The sequence below is a fragment of the Chionomys nivalis genome, chromosome 2 (genome assembly GCF_950005125.1).
Source record: "Chionomys nivalis chromosome 2, mChiNiv1.1, whole genome shotgun sequence".
Lineage (NCBI taxonomy): Eukaryota > Metazoa > Chordata > Mammalia > Rodentia > Cricetidae > Chionomys > Chionomys nivalis.
Genome location: NC_080087.1, coordinates 48,074,292 through 48,087,387, shown reverse-complemented (window position 1 = coordinate 48,087,387; position 13,096 = coordinate 48,074,292). Strand labels below are relative to the sequence as shown.

The 13,096-nt window shown below is 42.2% G+C and overlaps 1 protein-coding gene across 1 annotated transcript in view; it reads left to right on the top strand.

The window, feature by feature from the left end:
* Window positions 1-13,096, top strand: part of Slc35f1 (solute carrier family 35 member F1) — a 426,231-nt gene that overhangs the window by 391,202 nt on the left and 21,933 nt on the right. The window contains exon 7 of the mRNA XM_057759213.1: window positions 4,434-4,588. Coding sequence (XP_057615196.1) covers window positions 4,434-4,588 — 155 coding nt within the window. The remainder of the gene's footprint in view (window positions 1-4,433; window positions 4,589-13,096) is intronic.

Here is a 13,096-nt window from a genome sequence, read left to right as displayed (position 1 = left end):
GTGTTCATGAGTATATGAGCAAATGCAAACTGATGTGAAATCAGATGTGGAAGAAAGGGTGTTCTGGGGGTCAAAAGAAATGGGTTTGCTTCCATGGGAGTACCTTTTCACTTCTGATGTGATAGCTGAGAACTGGTCGCTACCCCACCTGGCAATGGGATCATGTGGTCACAGAGCAGGGAATTTCCGAAGGTTCCTTCAGCAAGCATTGAGGATGCTGTGGTAGATGGCTCAGTAGGCAAAATGATGGCTGAAAAGTATGAGGACCTGAAGTCAGATCCCCAGAATGCGGGGGGGGGGGTAGCCAGTCATAATAGAGTGTTGCTGTAATCTCAACACTGGGGAGACAGAGACAAGAAGACCCCGGGGCCTTATTGCCCATATAGTCTACTTAAACTGGCCAGCTCTGAGTTTCTCAAGACTTCCTGTCTCAAAAAATCAATTGGAGAGTGACTGAGAAGACACTTGACATTAATCTTTGATCTACACACACACACACACACACACACACACACAGAGAGAGAGAGAGAGAGAGAGAGAGAGAGAGAGAGAGAGAGAGGTTTGTACACAGAGGCACATAACAGAATGTATGTACAAGGCTGAAATTTATGCCTGCATTTCTGAGATGACTTGACCAAGTTTTGAGTTTCCTGTGATAGAACAAATTTGCTTTGCCTTATTGTCTTAGCAGATCCTCGTAGCCCAATGCTCTTGATATGTTTGACCTAATACATATATTTTGAGAAATCATTATCTTGCTATTATTAATAAAAATGTCTTGTCTAGTCTACACAAAGAGAAGACAGCACCAGTAGGACCTCAAAGGAAAAGAAGATGGAGATAAAATACATATAGCACAAACAGACAAACACCATGCACACATATGTATACACATATGCAAAATGAAATAGAAATATGTCCACAGGATGTCCCTTCTCCCTTTATTTTCAGAATAACTCAGCAAAGGACATTAGTGGCATATACCTAGAACTCAGACTGTCCATGAAAGCTGAGGGACAGGCCCTTGACCTGTTTCTTACAGAGCAATATCTTCTCCACCCCCTGTTCTACACATACAAATAATCCTTCCCAGGCTGGGCAGATTTTTTCTTTGTTTCTCTAATTTCTCTACCTTGTTATTATGATTCAGTCATTCTGGCCTCTGGAGGACGCTAGAATAAGCCATAACTTTACCCCCCTTGAGAATCTTTTCAGGTGAAGACATCTCTGTCTCCTTTAATCTCCTCTTAGTTCTCACATTCAAAATAAAGGCCACCTTGGCAGAGCAGACTTAGCTGAGGCAAGCCCTGGTCAATCTTTTCATTCCTTCAGTGAGATGAAGCAGAGGAAGATGAGATGGAGAAAGAAGAAAGAAAGTGGTGTTTTTCCTTATTCCATACTCTTTGTGGTCAGGTCTCCGGAAACAACTGAATCCATTGTGCTCTTCCTCTGTGGTACTCCCCCTAGGTAGTACAATTTCTGCCTTTGTTTCTCCACATTATGGGGTATAACTTATAGCTATTGCTACTCTTTAGTTGCCTCTCCATCCCAGCTTCCCTATCACCCATTCAAAGGTGTTTATAGCAGGTGTTCCCTTAAATTTCCTCTGCTCAATCTGGTTTGGGCTGGGTTTCTTCAGCAACATAATCAATAAGTCCATTTCCCATCTACTGTAGCAATAGCAATTCTATTGCATTGCTTTTTAGGTTAGCTAATGCGTATACCACCCATGACACATAGTAAAGACCCCATCAGGATTATCTAGTAGTGTCATCTTCAGTGTCTCTACTTTAAGTCTCTTCAGTGCATGAAGACAAGAGAAATCAAACTCTAAACTTAGTGAGAAAATGCCTTTCAAATAAGAAATGGCTATATACATGCTCTGTCTATAAGTGTACTTGCTGCAATCATTATGTATCTGCTAGCCAAAAATAGTTCACTTGTTTGAGCATGTATGTTGATTGGAAACTCTCCTTGGACAGCAAATTGAGCCTTGAGATGAACTGCTGTCCCATTCCGTTCCTCCTATAAAGAGCAGCCAAAGTCATCTTTTAAAAATGCAAATTAGATTGTGTTCCATCACTGGTGCAAACTGCTCAGGAGATTTCTATTGCAATTAGAAATCTCTTTCTAAGACACATGATGTTCTGCATGGTTTACAGCTTTCCTAATTCCTCTACCTCGTTATTATGATTCAGTCATTCTGGCCTCTGGAAGACACTAGAATAAATCATAACTTTACCCTCCTTGAGAATCTTTTCAGGTGAAGACATCTCTGTCTCCTTTAATCTCTTCTTAGTTCTCACATTCCACCTTGGCAGAGCAGACTTAGCTGAGGCAAGCCCTGGTCAATCTTTTCATTCTATAATTGTGAGGAGCTCTAAGTTTCTTGTCTGTCCCCCATTTTGATGGATTCCTAGCCCAAAGCAGAGGGTCCATGGTATGCTAGATTCACAGTGAAGAGTTAGTGAAAAGAGAGCGGATGCAAAGCATCAAAGCCCACAAGTCACTGGCCGTGTATGTTTTACTGGGTAATAAGATAGAGGGCCAAGATTCTAGAACTTGTTAGCACAGTCAACTTGTGAGCTAAATCAGTGATACCCAAGACACACAGACAGATAGAAGGACAGGGAGGGAGGGAGGGAGGGAGGGAGGGAGGGAGGGAGGGAGGGAGGGAGGGAGGGAGGGAGGGAGGGAGGGAGGGAGGAAAAGCCTCTGGTGTGTCTGGACTATCATCTATCCAAATTTGATTATCTTCAGTAGAATAATTTAAGAATAGAACTTGTTCCTAGTCTGTTAATAGCAGATTCTTAAGGAATACTGAATTAATTCTCAGTCTTTTTATGTATTAGTCACAGGTTGTCCAGTATTTGTTGTATTTTTTGTAAGTTGTTTAAAATAAAAATAATCTATAAATAACACGAGACTCAAGTGAAAGGAAACAGATTATTTTATGGAATTAAGTTTTCTGATGCAGAGTCACACACCACCCACTAGTACTTCAGCAGAAAGTATACAAGCAGTACAGTCTCCTAGCACTGAACCCAGAAGTAGGGATCTTATTCCTCTTGGTGTGGAGGACATGTCCACCACACTAGATGGGGCTGTTGTACTGTTTGCTTAATGGTCACAATGACTTTTATGTGTATTTGATGTAGCATGTAGCTTTCTTTAATCTTAGGATCACAAAGCTAGAATAAACTCTGCGCCCTTTAGGATCTTTCTTAGGAGCAAAACAACGGAGGAATCACCAGTCTTAATCACAGGAACTGGGCATCTGATTGTGCCAAGTTCCCCTGAACTCCCAGGATTCAAAGGAAGCAAAGTGTTCACATTCTACACCGTGAGCCACCTTTAATCCGAGATTCCATTGGAAAGGTTACTTATAATTCCCAGAGAACCATAGAATTGTATCATGTCTTATTCTTTCAGAGAACAAACAGAGAAACAAGCATTACTTTTATGGATATGTATCACCTCGATGCCTGGAAAATGATGGAGCCTACAGTTACTTATAGAACCCTGCTATACACAATTGAAACCTGATATTCACAGAATTTGTATTAACAGTGATGTGTCTGGAGTCCATGGTAGCCTAGAAAAGCTGGCAGAAGGATAACACTGAATTTCTTTGGGAGTGGAGATGAGCAGAATTCATTCATTCAAAAGAAATTAAAAGATTTCCTATATTCAAAACAATCCCATTGTCTGGCCAAAGACATAGTTTAAGACTTCATCTTGGTAGTCCAAGTTTGGATCTCTAATTTCAGTAACTGGAGTTTACTATTGAGAGCAGTAAATAGTATATTTCATTCCTGTTTTGCAAATAAAACCTAAGAGGTTAAAAATGTTTTGAAATACATGAACAGACCATGAGAGATGTCTCAGCAGCTAAGGTAACTTTGCTATTTTTGCAGGGGACCTAAGTTTGGTTCTCTCCACCTATAATGGGGAGACTCACAATGGGCTTCAACTCCAGCTTTAGGGAGTCTTATGCTTTCTTCTGACCTCCTCAGGCAGGTGCATGCACATGAGCGTATGAGCGCGCATGCGCGCGCGCGCGCGCGCGCACACACACACACACACACACACACACACGGGAGAGGTGGGAGTAGTCTTAAAACTGACAGTAGCCGTAGTGAATTGGGGTAGACATTGGAAGCTCCTGCATATTGCCACAAAAAGCTTTTCTGGAAAGAGCATGGTATCAGCTACATGTGAAGAAGAAGAACTTGCATTTTGCGAACACAAATTTAAGGTCCCATTTTGTGTTTTATCTATATACCAGCCAATAATAAACACCACGCAGTGTAGTGAAAGCAAAAAAGCCACCTACAGTCAGTCATGGACACAGTACTCCACCTTTTATCTCCAAGCCCAGATGCTGAAGGTGCCCTGAGAGGCCATGACACTGTCTTCTCTTTGCTCCCCAGGACTTCTCTATGTTGGCTTTAGTGCCTGCATGTTTGGTCTCTACAGCTTTATGCCAGTTGTCATAAAGAAAACAAGCGCCACCTCCGTCAACCTTTCTCTGCTCACAGCAGATCTGTACAGCCTGTTCTGTGGACTCTTTCTCTTCCACTACAAGGTAAGGTAACGTCTTTATGACAATGACAATTATAGGGATATCAAGTGATGGAGGACTTGGCCTGGGATTTGGTGTGTGGGGTTCTGACTTCATGTGGTGAGAGGGAATTCACCTCTGGGTGGGGATCTCACGATTTGGATATGCTTATTTCAACTCAAAATAAAGACAGCATTTTGTCCTGAGAGACCGACCAGTGACTGGGGACAATAAGATGACAAAAGGTAAGCAACAGCTCTTTAATAATGGGGAACAACTCAGCATAGAAGCTATGATTTCCAACCTAAGATTAGAAAGTTGATGTTTTATATTCAGTTCCCAAGCTGAAGCTACAAAAGAGATTTTGCTGAAGACTTTGGTAGTTTATTTTCTCTTTGGAGAAGTGGCATAATCCCCACAGTTCTCTGAGTGGCAGATGTTCTATAGCAAACATGAATGGAAAAGGCTGTTGTGTTCCCTCAAAAAAGTATCGTGACTAAAATACTGGAGTTTGGTAGAAGAAAGAAAAGATTTGTGTCAAGCATTTCAGTCAAGGTATCAACCCTGGGAAAAAGAAGAAACCCCCCCCACACACACACACACACAAAGATGGCCGTCTCTTCAAAGGCAAGATTGTATTGGTCACATTTCTGTTGTCAGAAAACAAGCTGATAAAAAGTAACTTTGGGGAAATAAAAGGTGTGTTTTGGCTCACAGTTCAGAGGGAAACCAGTCCATTCATGTGAGGGCAGGCCTGGCAGCAGGAGCATGAGGCTGGCCTGCCATTCAGGAAACACAATGATCTCATTCCATCACACACAAAAGACAGAGAGAGAAACAGAAAATGGGGCCAGTTTAGCAAACCCTCAAAACCCATCCCAGTAATATACTTTCTCCAACAAGGTGCCATCTCCTTATGGTTCCATAAAGCCCCACTGGGGGCCGAGTCTTCAAATACATATGCCTCTGGGGGACAGTTCTCATTCAAAGCACAGCAAAGACCCTACACACATCTTCACAGAGGTAGGCATGGCTAATTGAGAATTACATGCCAATGTCCACTGCTATTCCTCTAACACCACGCTTGCTGCATCCATTAGTAATCAGTTCGAACTGGCATGTGTGAAGAGGCTCACTTTGTATTTATTCATTAATCCTGTAAGATAAGGATTGACGGGGATTTGACACAGTATGACCAAGAGTACTAGTATGACCAGTCACATAAATCCAAAGCAGGACATGGGAAAGAAGAAAAGACAGCAAATGAAGCCCCTAGACCCTGTCAGTCAAGTGTATCAGAGAGTCATGTGAGCAGACAAAGCTCCTTCAACCATGTGACACTGGGCTTGGATTGAGGGGGCGGGGTTCTTAGAGAAATGATAAACTAGGAAGTGCACGTTCTGGAGACAAGAGGCAAAGCTAAGGTGAATAATGAGAATTGTTGTAGAAAGAGGCTGAAGTCCTACTCAAAACAGAGAGGAGAACACAGACCAGGCCAGTCGATGAGAGGGCTGGAAGCATCCAGAAGACTATGCAATCAAGTAGTCTCCTATATGCTATGGTTTTCCCCAAATGTAAGTGACAAATTCAAATTGTATTTATTTAAAGCATATGTGGTGGGGTTTGAAAGAAAATGGCCCCCAAAGGGAGTGGCGCTATTAGAAGGTGTGGCTTTGTTGGAGTCGGTGTGGCCTTATTGAAAGAAGTATGTCACTGTAGGGGTGGACTTCTATGCTAAAGCTACACCCGGTGTAACTATTCACTTCCTATTTCCTGTGAGTCAAGATGTAAAATTCTCAGCTACTTCCCCAGCACTATGTCTGAGTTCATGACACCCACACCCCACTGCAATAATAAACTGAACCTCTGAAACTGTAAGCCACCCCAGTTAAATGTTTTCCTTTATAAGAGTTGCCGTGGGCATGGTGTCTCTTCACAACACAGAACAAGATGCTTCAGTACTCATATTTTGTGAAAGTCTTATCACAATCAAGCTAATTTACACATCCATTCTCTCTCTCTCTCCCTCTCCCCCTCCCCCTCTCCCTCACCCCCTCTCTCTTTCTCATTAAGACTCTGTCTTCTTCAGATTTCAAGCAAGCATTACCATTACTTATAGTCACTTCGCTGGGCGCTAGTGTGCAGAGTCTACTTATTTTCTAACAGGAAATTTTCCTTCTTTGACAAACATCTCCTTAGTTTTCTGTGAGTCTTTACTTTGCATGGGGTCTTTTGCCCAGTATAGCATCAAACTGACAGTTGAAAGAAGCTTTTCAAGGCTGGGCCATATTTGTTGTTTTAACTCATTTTATCCAAATCCTGCAATTTCTGTGTCCTGAGCTTACCCAAGTCCTCATAGGGGTAAAATTGTCTTCCGCTCAGGTTGCCCCTGATACAGTGCTGGAAGGACCAGGCTCCCTCAAAACCTCAATTATTTTCTAGAGTCTTAGGGACCCCTTGGCCATGGTCTCACCACTATGGCAGAGAGACTAGCTTTCTCCCTTAAAGTATCCTGGTCTGGTCCACTCCTTAGCATGAACTCAGTTTTTATCAGTTAACCTTGTAATTGTTGTAATTGATACTCTAATTATTAGGTAACAACTTCATTGGCTCCTAAACAGGAAGAATTTCATCATCTCTTTAGGACTAAAGTCATTGCTATGAGTGAGGCCCACGGTCATGTTTTAGACAGTCCAGAGCCAATCCAGCTACCAGCATCCCTCAACATAATGTTCTTGAAAGAAAAAAATGCAGATTCATCAGCCACCCACTAAAACCTCAGAATCAGAATCTGGGGACATATTTAGGAGGCTTTACCTAAACAGCCAGCTGCCCCATGAGTTCAGTGCTTTCTGAATTTGAGCAACTTAAATTCAAAGTAAAAACGTTAGTAAATTTTATAAAATTCAAAAAGTCATGGTAATAAAGTATTAATTTATAAGTTCAATGGAGATATTGGAAGAAAACGCTGATTATATTTTTATACATCTATTTTAGAAAAATATGTATTTACGTCTCTTGTTTATTTGTATTTCATCTATCTGTCTGTCTCTGTGTGTCTATCAGTTTATCTACCTTGAAATATGCTGCTGTGTACCCCAGACTGACCACGAAGTTACCGTGTAGTTGAAGGTAACTTTAAACTTCTGACCCTCCTGTGTCTACCTCCCACAAGCTGGGATTACATGTGTGTGTATGCCACCACAGCAGGTGCCAGGTATCAAACCCAAGCCTTCATGCATGTACGGCAAGCAAGCACTCTACCAATGGAGCCAAATTCCAAGACCTTCTTGTACATCTTGCATTATTTCTGTTTTCATTATTGAAAGTCAATAGTTCCTGGCATACTCTGGATATGAGACCCGTATGAGGTAGATGGCTTGCAAATGCTTCCCCCTTTTGGTGGTTGTCACTTGTTTGCTTTTTTCCACATAGTGTCTGAAGAACAAAAGTTTTCTAAATATACTTTTGACAACATCAAATGTGTCTATTGTTATTTAATTGTGGAAGAAATCAAGGAATCCCACTATTGTGCTGAGCTGCTGAGTCTTCTCTGAATGCTTTTGATGTTTCTATGGGTTCCTTCCCTGAGGCTCCTCCTAGTAGCTCCAAATTGCTTTCTTCTTTCTGCTCTAGAGGAATAGTTGACAGCCACAACTAAGGAAGCGGTGAGGATGTTGTAACTATGAAGAGTAGGTGCAAGCTGGTCATTCTCAACTATGGCTTCATGTGAAGAGTCTTCAGGATCCTGCTGTACAATCTCCAGTTTCCCTGATCCGGGAATTCTAGGCATCGAATGTGTGAAAACCTGGCAGTGCCCTCTACTGTTTGCCTGTAGTTAAACCCCTGGTTCAGAGGTACAAGCAAACAGCTAGGACCAGCTGGCGCCAATAAAAAAAATTGCTGTTAACTAGTCGCTCTGTCAGGAAGTCATCATTCCGAATGTGGAACTGACTGCCTTAGGAATCAGTTCTCATCATTGCGGGAGACAGGACAAGGATGTGAGCGCAGGAATGTAGCGGACCTCCTGCTTCAGTGCTGGAGACTAGAACAGTGGCCGGGATCTCTGTAGGTTTTACCGCAGCCTGCGGTTCGAGTTTTTCCTCTTGCTTCACCGTGATGTGTTTATGCCTCCTTCTGGTGTGGTTATGAGCGACTGTAAGTTGAGCGGAAAGGCGACTTTCTCACAGATGTTGCTTACCCACACAGAATTAAATGACTAAATGAGGCTCTCCTGCCCAGCATTCATTATTCGCTTTTTCTTACTCTGTACTCCCAGGGGGGAGAAATCCATTCTTTCTCCCTCCCTTTAGCCCACAGCAGCATCTCTGTCTTAGTGCTGACTGGACAATACAGCCCTCGTCCTGGAAAGTAAGTGTCTTGATTCTAAATGAGACGATCTGGATGGAATGGGGCTCATGCAATCTCCACGTTTATGACTTTGGAAAGTGGCTCTGTGCTTCTGTTCTTTATTTTGTGACAGCGATACTGAATCCAGAATAGTAAATCTGCAGTGACCTATAGAAAGGCTGAGAGAGGAGCCTTACTCAGCTTCGGGAGCCCCTAAAACCAAATCCAAGGAGAGATTAGCATAGAAACTTTTCAGTTTGATAGTCTTGGCTTTTCGAGGTCAGAGCGTCATCTTACAGACTTTGTGTGTTTCCTATAAAGATTAGATTTACAAATGGAGACTTGCTGCTTTGATAACTTCCCACAACCCCAGTGGCTGACCAGGGGCTTAACATCTAGTTCTGGAAGTCAGATCACTCAGTTACAGTCACATTTTGGTGACTCTGTTGCTTCTGGGAGGCTTTGGGGGAGAATCCCACTTCCTATCCAGCTTCTAAAGGCTTCCTGTATTTCCCTTGTCTTCTGGCCCCTTCCTCCATCTTTGCTTCTGGGAGGCTTTGGGGGAGAATCCCACTTCCTATCCAGCTTCTAAAGACTTCCTGTATTTCCCTTGTCTTCTGGCCCCTTCCTCCATCTTCCACGTCAGGATATAGTACCTTCAAAACTGATTAGTCCTGCTTTCAAACATATTAGGGACCATTGGATTATAGTAAGCTTACCCAATAACCCATGGCAATCTCCCCATTACCAAATCCTTAATTTAATGCCATCGGCAGAGCCCTTTTTGACGGGTTAAGTAACATGTTATTCAAAGATCTCATCATTGAGGAACACAATGTTCTGGCTACACAGGGGGACTATTAATAGTCACAGGAGATAACCAGAATGCCCTGGCTGCAGGTCAGGCCAGCTGGGGCGTGATGATGCCCTGTCCAGAAACCATGTCTGGACAATGAAGGCACCCATTCCCCCTCAGACGCCTGGACTCTGGTAGTAGAATTTCTCAAAAGCATCCCAATGTCCTGATAATATGTGGTTTTAATAATGAAATCATTAATTCGTGTGGGGAGAAAATAAAGTGGAGTTCAAAAGGAACTGAATAGCTGAACGTTAAGACGTGGCCAAAGTCAGAGGATTTGGGTGTAAAGTGTGGTTTGCATTTACTCTTTAAATTCTTCGGGGTGGATACTTATTGTCTCTAGATTTCAAGAGGATGAGATTCGCCATATGTAGATCTCAGAAGTGTAAGTTGGAAGAAATTGCTGCTCAGCAGTGACCGGAGACCATAGGCTTCGAAGATTAAACGTATAACCCAGGCTTAGCAATCCCTGTTGCATTCGATTGTCTTTTTTTTTTTTTTTTTTTTTTTTTTTTTTTTTTTTTTTTTTGGTTTTTCGAGACAGGGTTTCTCTGTGGTTTTGGAGCCTGTCCTGGAACTACCTCTTGTAGACCAGGCTGGTCTCGAACTCACAGAGATCCGCCTGCCTCTGCCTCCCGAGTGCTGGGATTAAAGGCGTGCGCCACCACTGCCCGGCTCGATTGTCTTTTACTACTGATTTTAAAATTGTATAACTAGATGCAACTCTTAAAAATTTGCTATGAGTTCTTGCTAACTCATCTCATGTTTGAAAAGCCAAATGTGGCCTCTCACTCATAAAACTATAAGCTAGGCAGAGTGGCATGAGCCTTTAATCCCAGCATTCCAGAAACAGACACAGGGGATCTCTATGAGTTTGAGACCAACCTGGACTACAGAGCTAATTCTGGGACAGCCAGAGCTACACAAAGAAACCCTGTCTTCAAAAACCAAAATCAACAATAAAAGAGTAGACATATTCCAACAGACATTTTAATTGTGCTTTTTGCATCTTTTCTTTCTTGCAATAGATTTTTTCGGTTTTTTTTTTTTTTGCTTTTTTTTGTTATTTATTTATTTATTTTTTGCAATAGATTTTTATGAGTAAACCAGAAACACAAACAGCATTTGAAGGTTACTAAAATAAAATGACACGCAATTGTGTGTGGAAAATCCTTCAGCAAAATAGTGGCCAACATTGAATGCAGGGAATATTTCTTTCTGTCTGGCATTTAAACCAGGGACTAACCTCCACATAGTTGCTGTAACCGTTTCAAGGCTTTTCACAGTGCCATAGAATTGCTGCAATAATTAACATTTAGAAGCATTTCGTAGGGAGGAACTAACATCATAGTTTGGATAACACACTCTAGAAAATGATGGGGAAAAGTTAACACCGTGAACTCTCTTCTGGTCCCCATCAAACACTCCACTTAGGTCACCAGCTCATATGTCTGCTCATACAGAGTATCAGGGAGCTACACGCACCCTACTTGAAGAGCAGTATCTTACGATCATAAGGTTTCTATAAAATTTTATTCTTGCATCAAATGCCTTTACCATCCAAATATTTACTAAACACTTGGATGATAGCTTGAAAAATGTATCCAAGAAAGTGACTTCAGCTGTTCTGTGTAAAGTGATGAATGTCCATGCCACAGAATTTCATTTCTTTTCATTAGGAACCATGCAGAATATTTTCGTCTAAACCTTGTATGAGATGACTTATCCTATGATCTCCAGGAGTTATAAAGAAATCAGAAAAAGAGTCTCAATGACCACTTATGCGAAAACCCCAGGTTTGATCCCTCAAGGTCAGAACCGGAGCTCGGTGATGCCCTGATCCTCTCTGCTGCCACTGGTGTCACAGCCCACCATGTCACCTTCCCTTTCTGTTCCACTGTCATCATAAGAGATTTGGCATGCAAGATTTAATAATGCAGGCATGATTCGCTTTAATGATATATTATCATGTGTTAAATTTAAAATAACTTCATCCCATAAATATTTATCCTGGGCAATTGTTGCTTTGCAATTTGCCATCTTATTTACAAACAAAGTTGACAGAAACACTAAAAATCACCAGGCAGATGGATGCAAAAGATGAGATTCCAAACCCCAGAAACTTGAATTTGCCAGCAATTTTAAATGCCTTTGGCGTCTAAGTGCCTGTGCCAGACAGTTTGTAGTGGGACCCTTTCATTAAGAGTGGAATCTTTCATTAGACATAGGTCAAAATCCTGAGCTGTGTAGTCCTGTTGATCCTCTGTGGCAATGAGATAGAAGTGGGAGGACCTTGGACTTCCAGCAGGGCAGGGAATTTGGACTGCTCTTCAGTATTGAGAGGGAGGGGGAATGGAGTGGGGGGGAGGGGGAGAGGAGTGAGGAGAGGGGAAGGGGAGTGGGGGGAGGGGGCAATATGTGGGAGAAGGGGGAGGGAAATGGGAAACGGGAAGGAGGCGGAAATTTTAATTAAAAAAGAATAAAAAAAAGAGCATTAGGGGCTCTGGACCTCAAAAAAAAAAAAGTAGTGGATTTTAAGTTCATCATGTTCAGACATAAATTGAGAACAAGAGATTTAAAAGTTAATTCTTAGCTTTTAATGACTGTCTTAGGTACATTATGACCGTGTCAGGTATGTAGAGAATTAAAGAAATTCATTAATTCATTTCCCAGACCAAAAGCATTAATCACCACATCAAATGATCAAACATTTTAACTTGGTTTCCCTGTGCCCACTAGGCCTCAGCTTCTCATGTTCTGAGACTTCTTCCTTCTGCCATGAGTTGGGGTGAGTGCTGTTGACTGCTCCCATGCAGGCACTCAGGTGCCCAGGTCTCATTTATTATCTGCCACCCTCTAGGGCAAGGATCAAAAGTGACTTGTACGTCACGCTCCTGCTCTTATAAAGAAAGTTCTACTAATGCACAGACGTGGCCTCTTCATCCGTGAACCATGTTGCTTTGTGTGCAATGGCCATGTTGATTTTATTTCCTAGGTAGGGGCTGGAAAATGGCTCAGAAGTCAAGAACACTAACTGCTCTTCCAGAGAATCCAGATTTAATCCCCAGCATCCACAGGGCAGCTCCTAACTGTCTGTGACTCCAGTCCCAGGGGATCCAATGCCTTCTTCTGGCTTCTGGGGATATTGCATGCATGTGGTGCAGAAACATGGTTGCAGTCAAAACACCCCCCCACACACACACAAAGTAATAAGATAAAAATAAAAATATTTACTAGGTATGAGAAGTTTATTGATATCTGAACTAGGCCTGCAGTAGGTGTCTTCATAAGACCTGTAAGTCAGCGAATACCAAGTGTCTTTA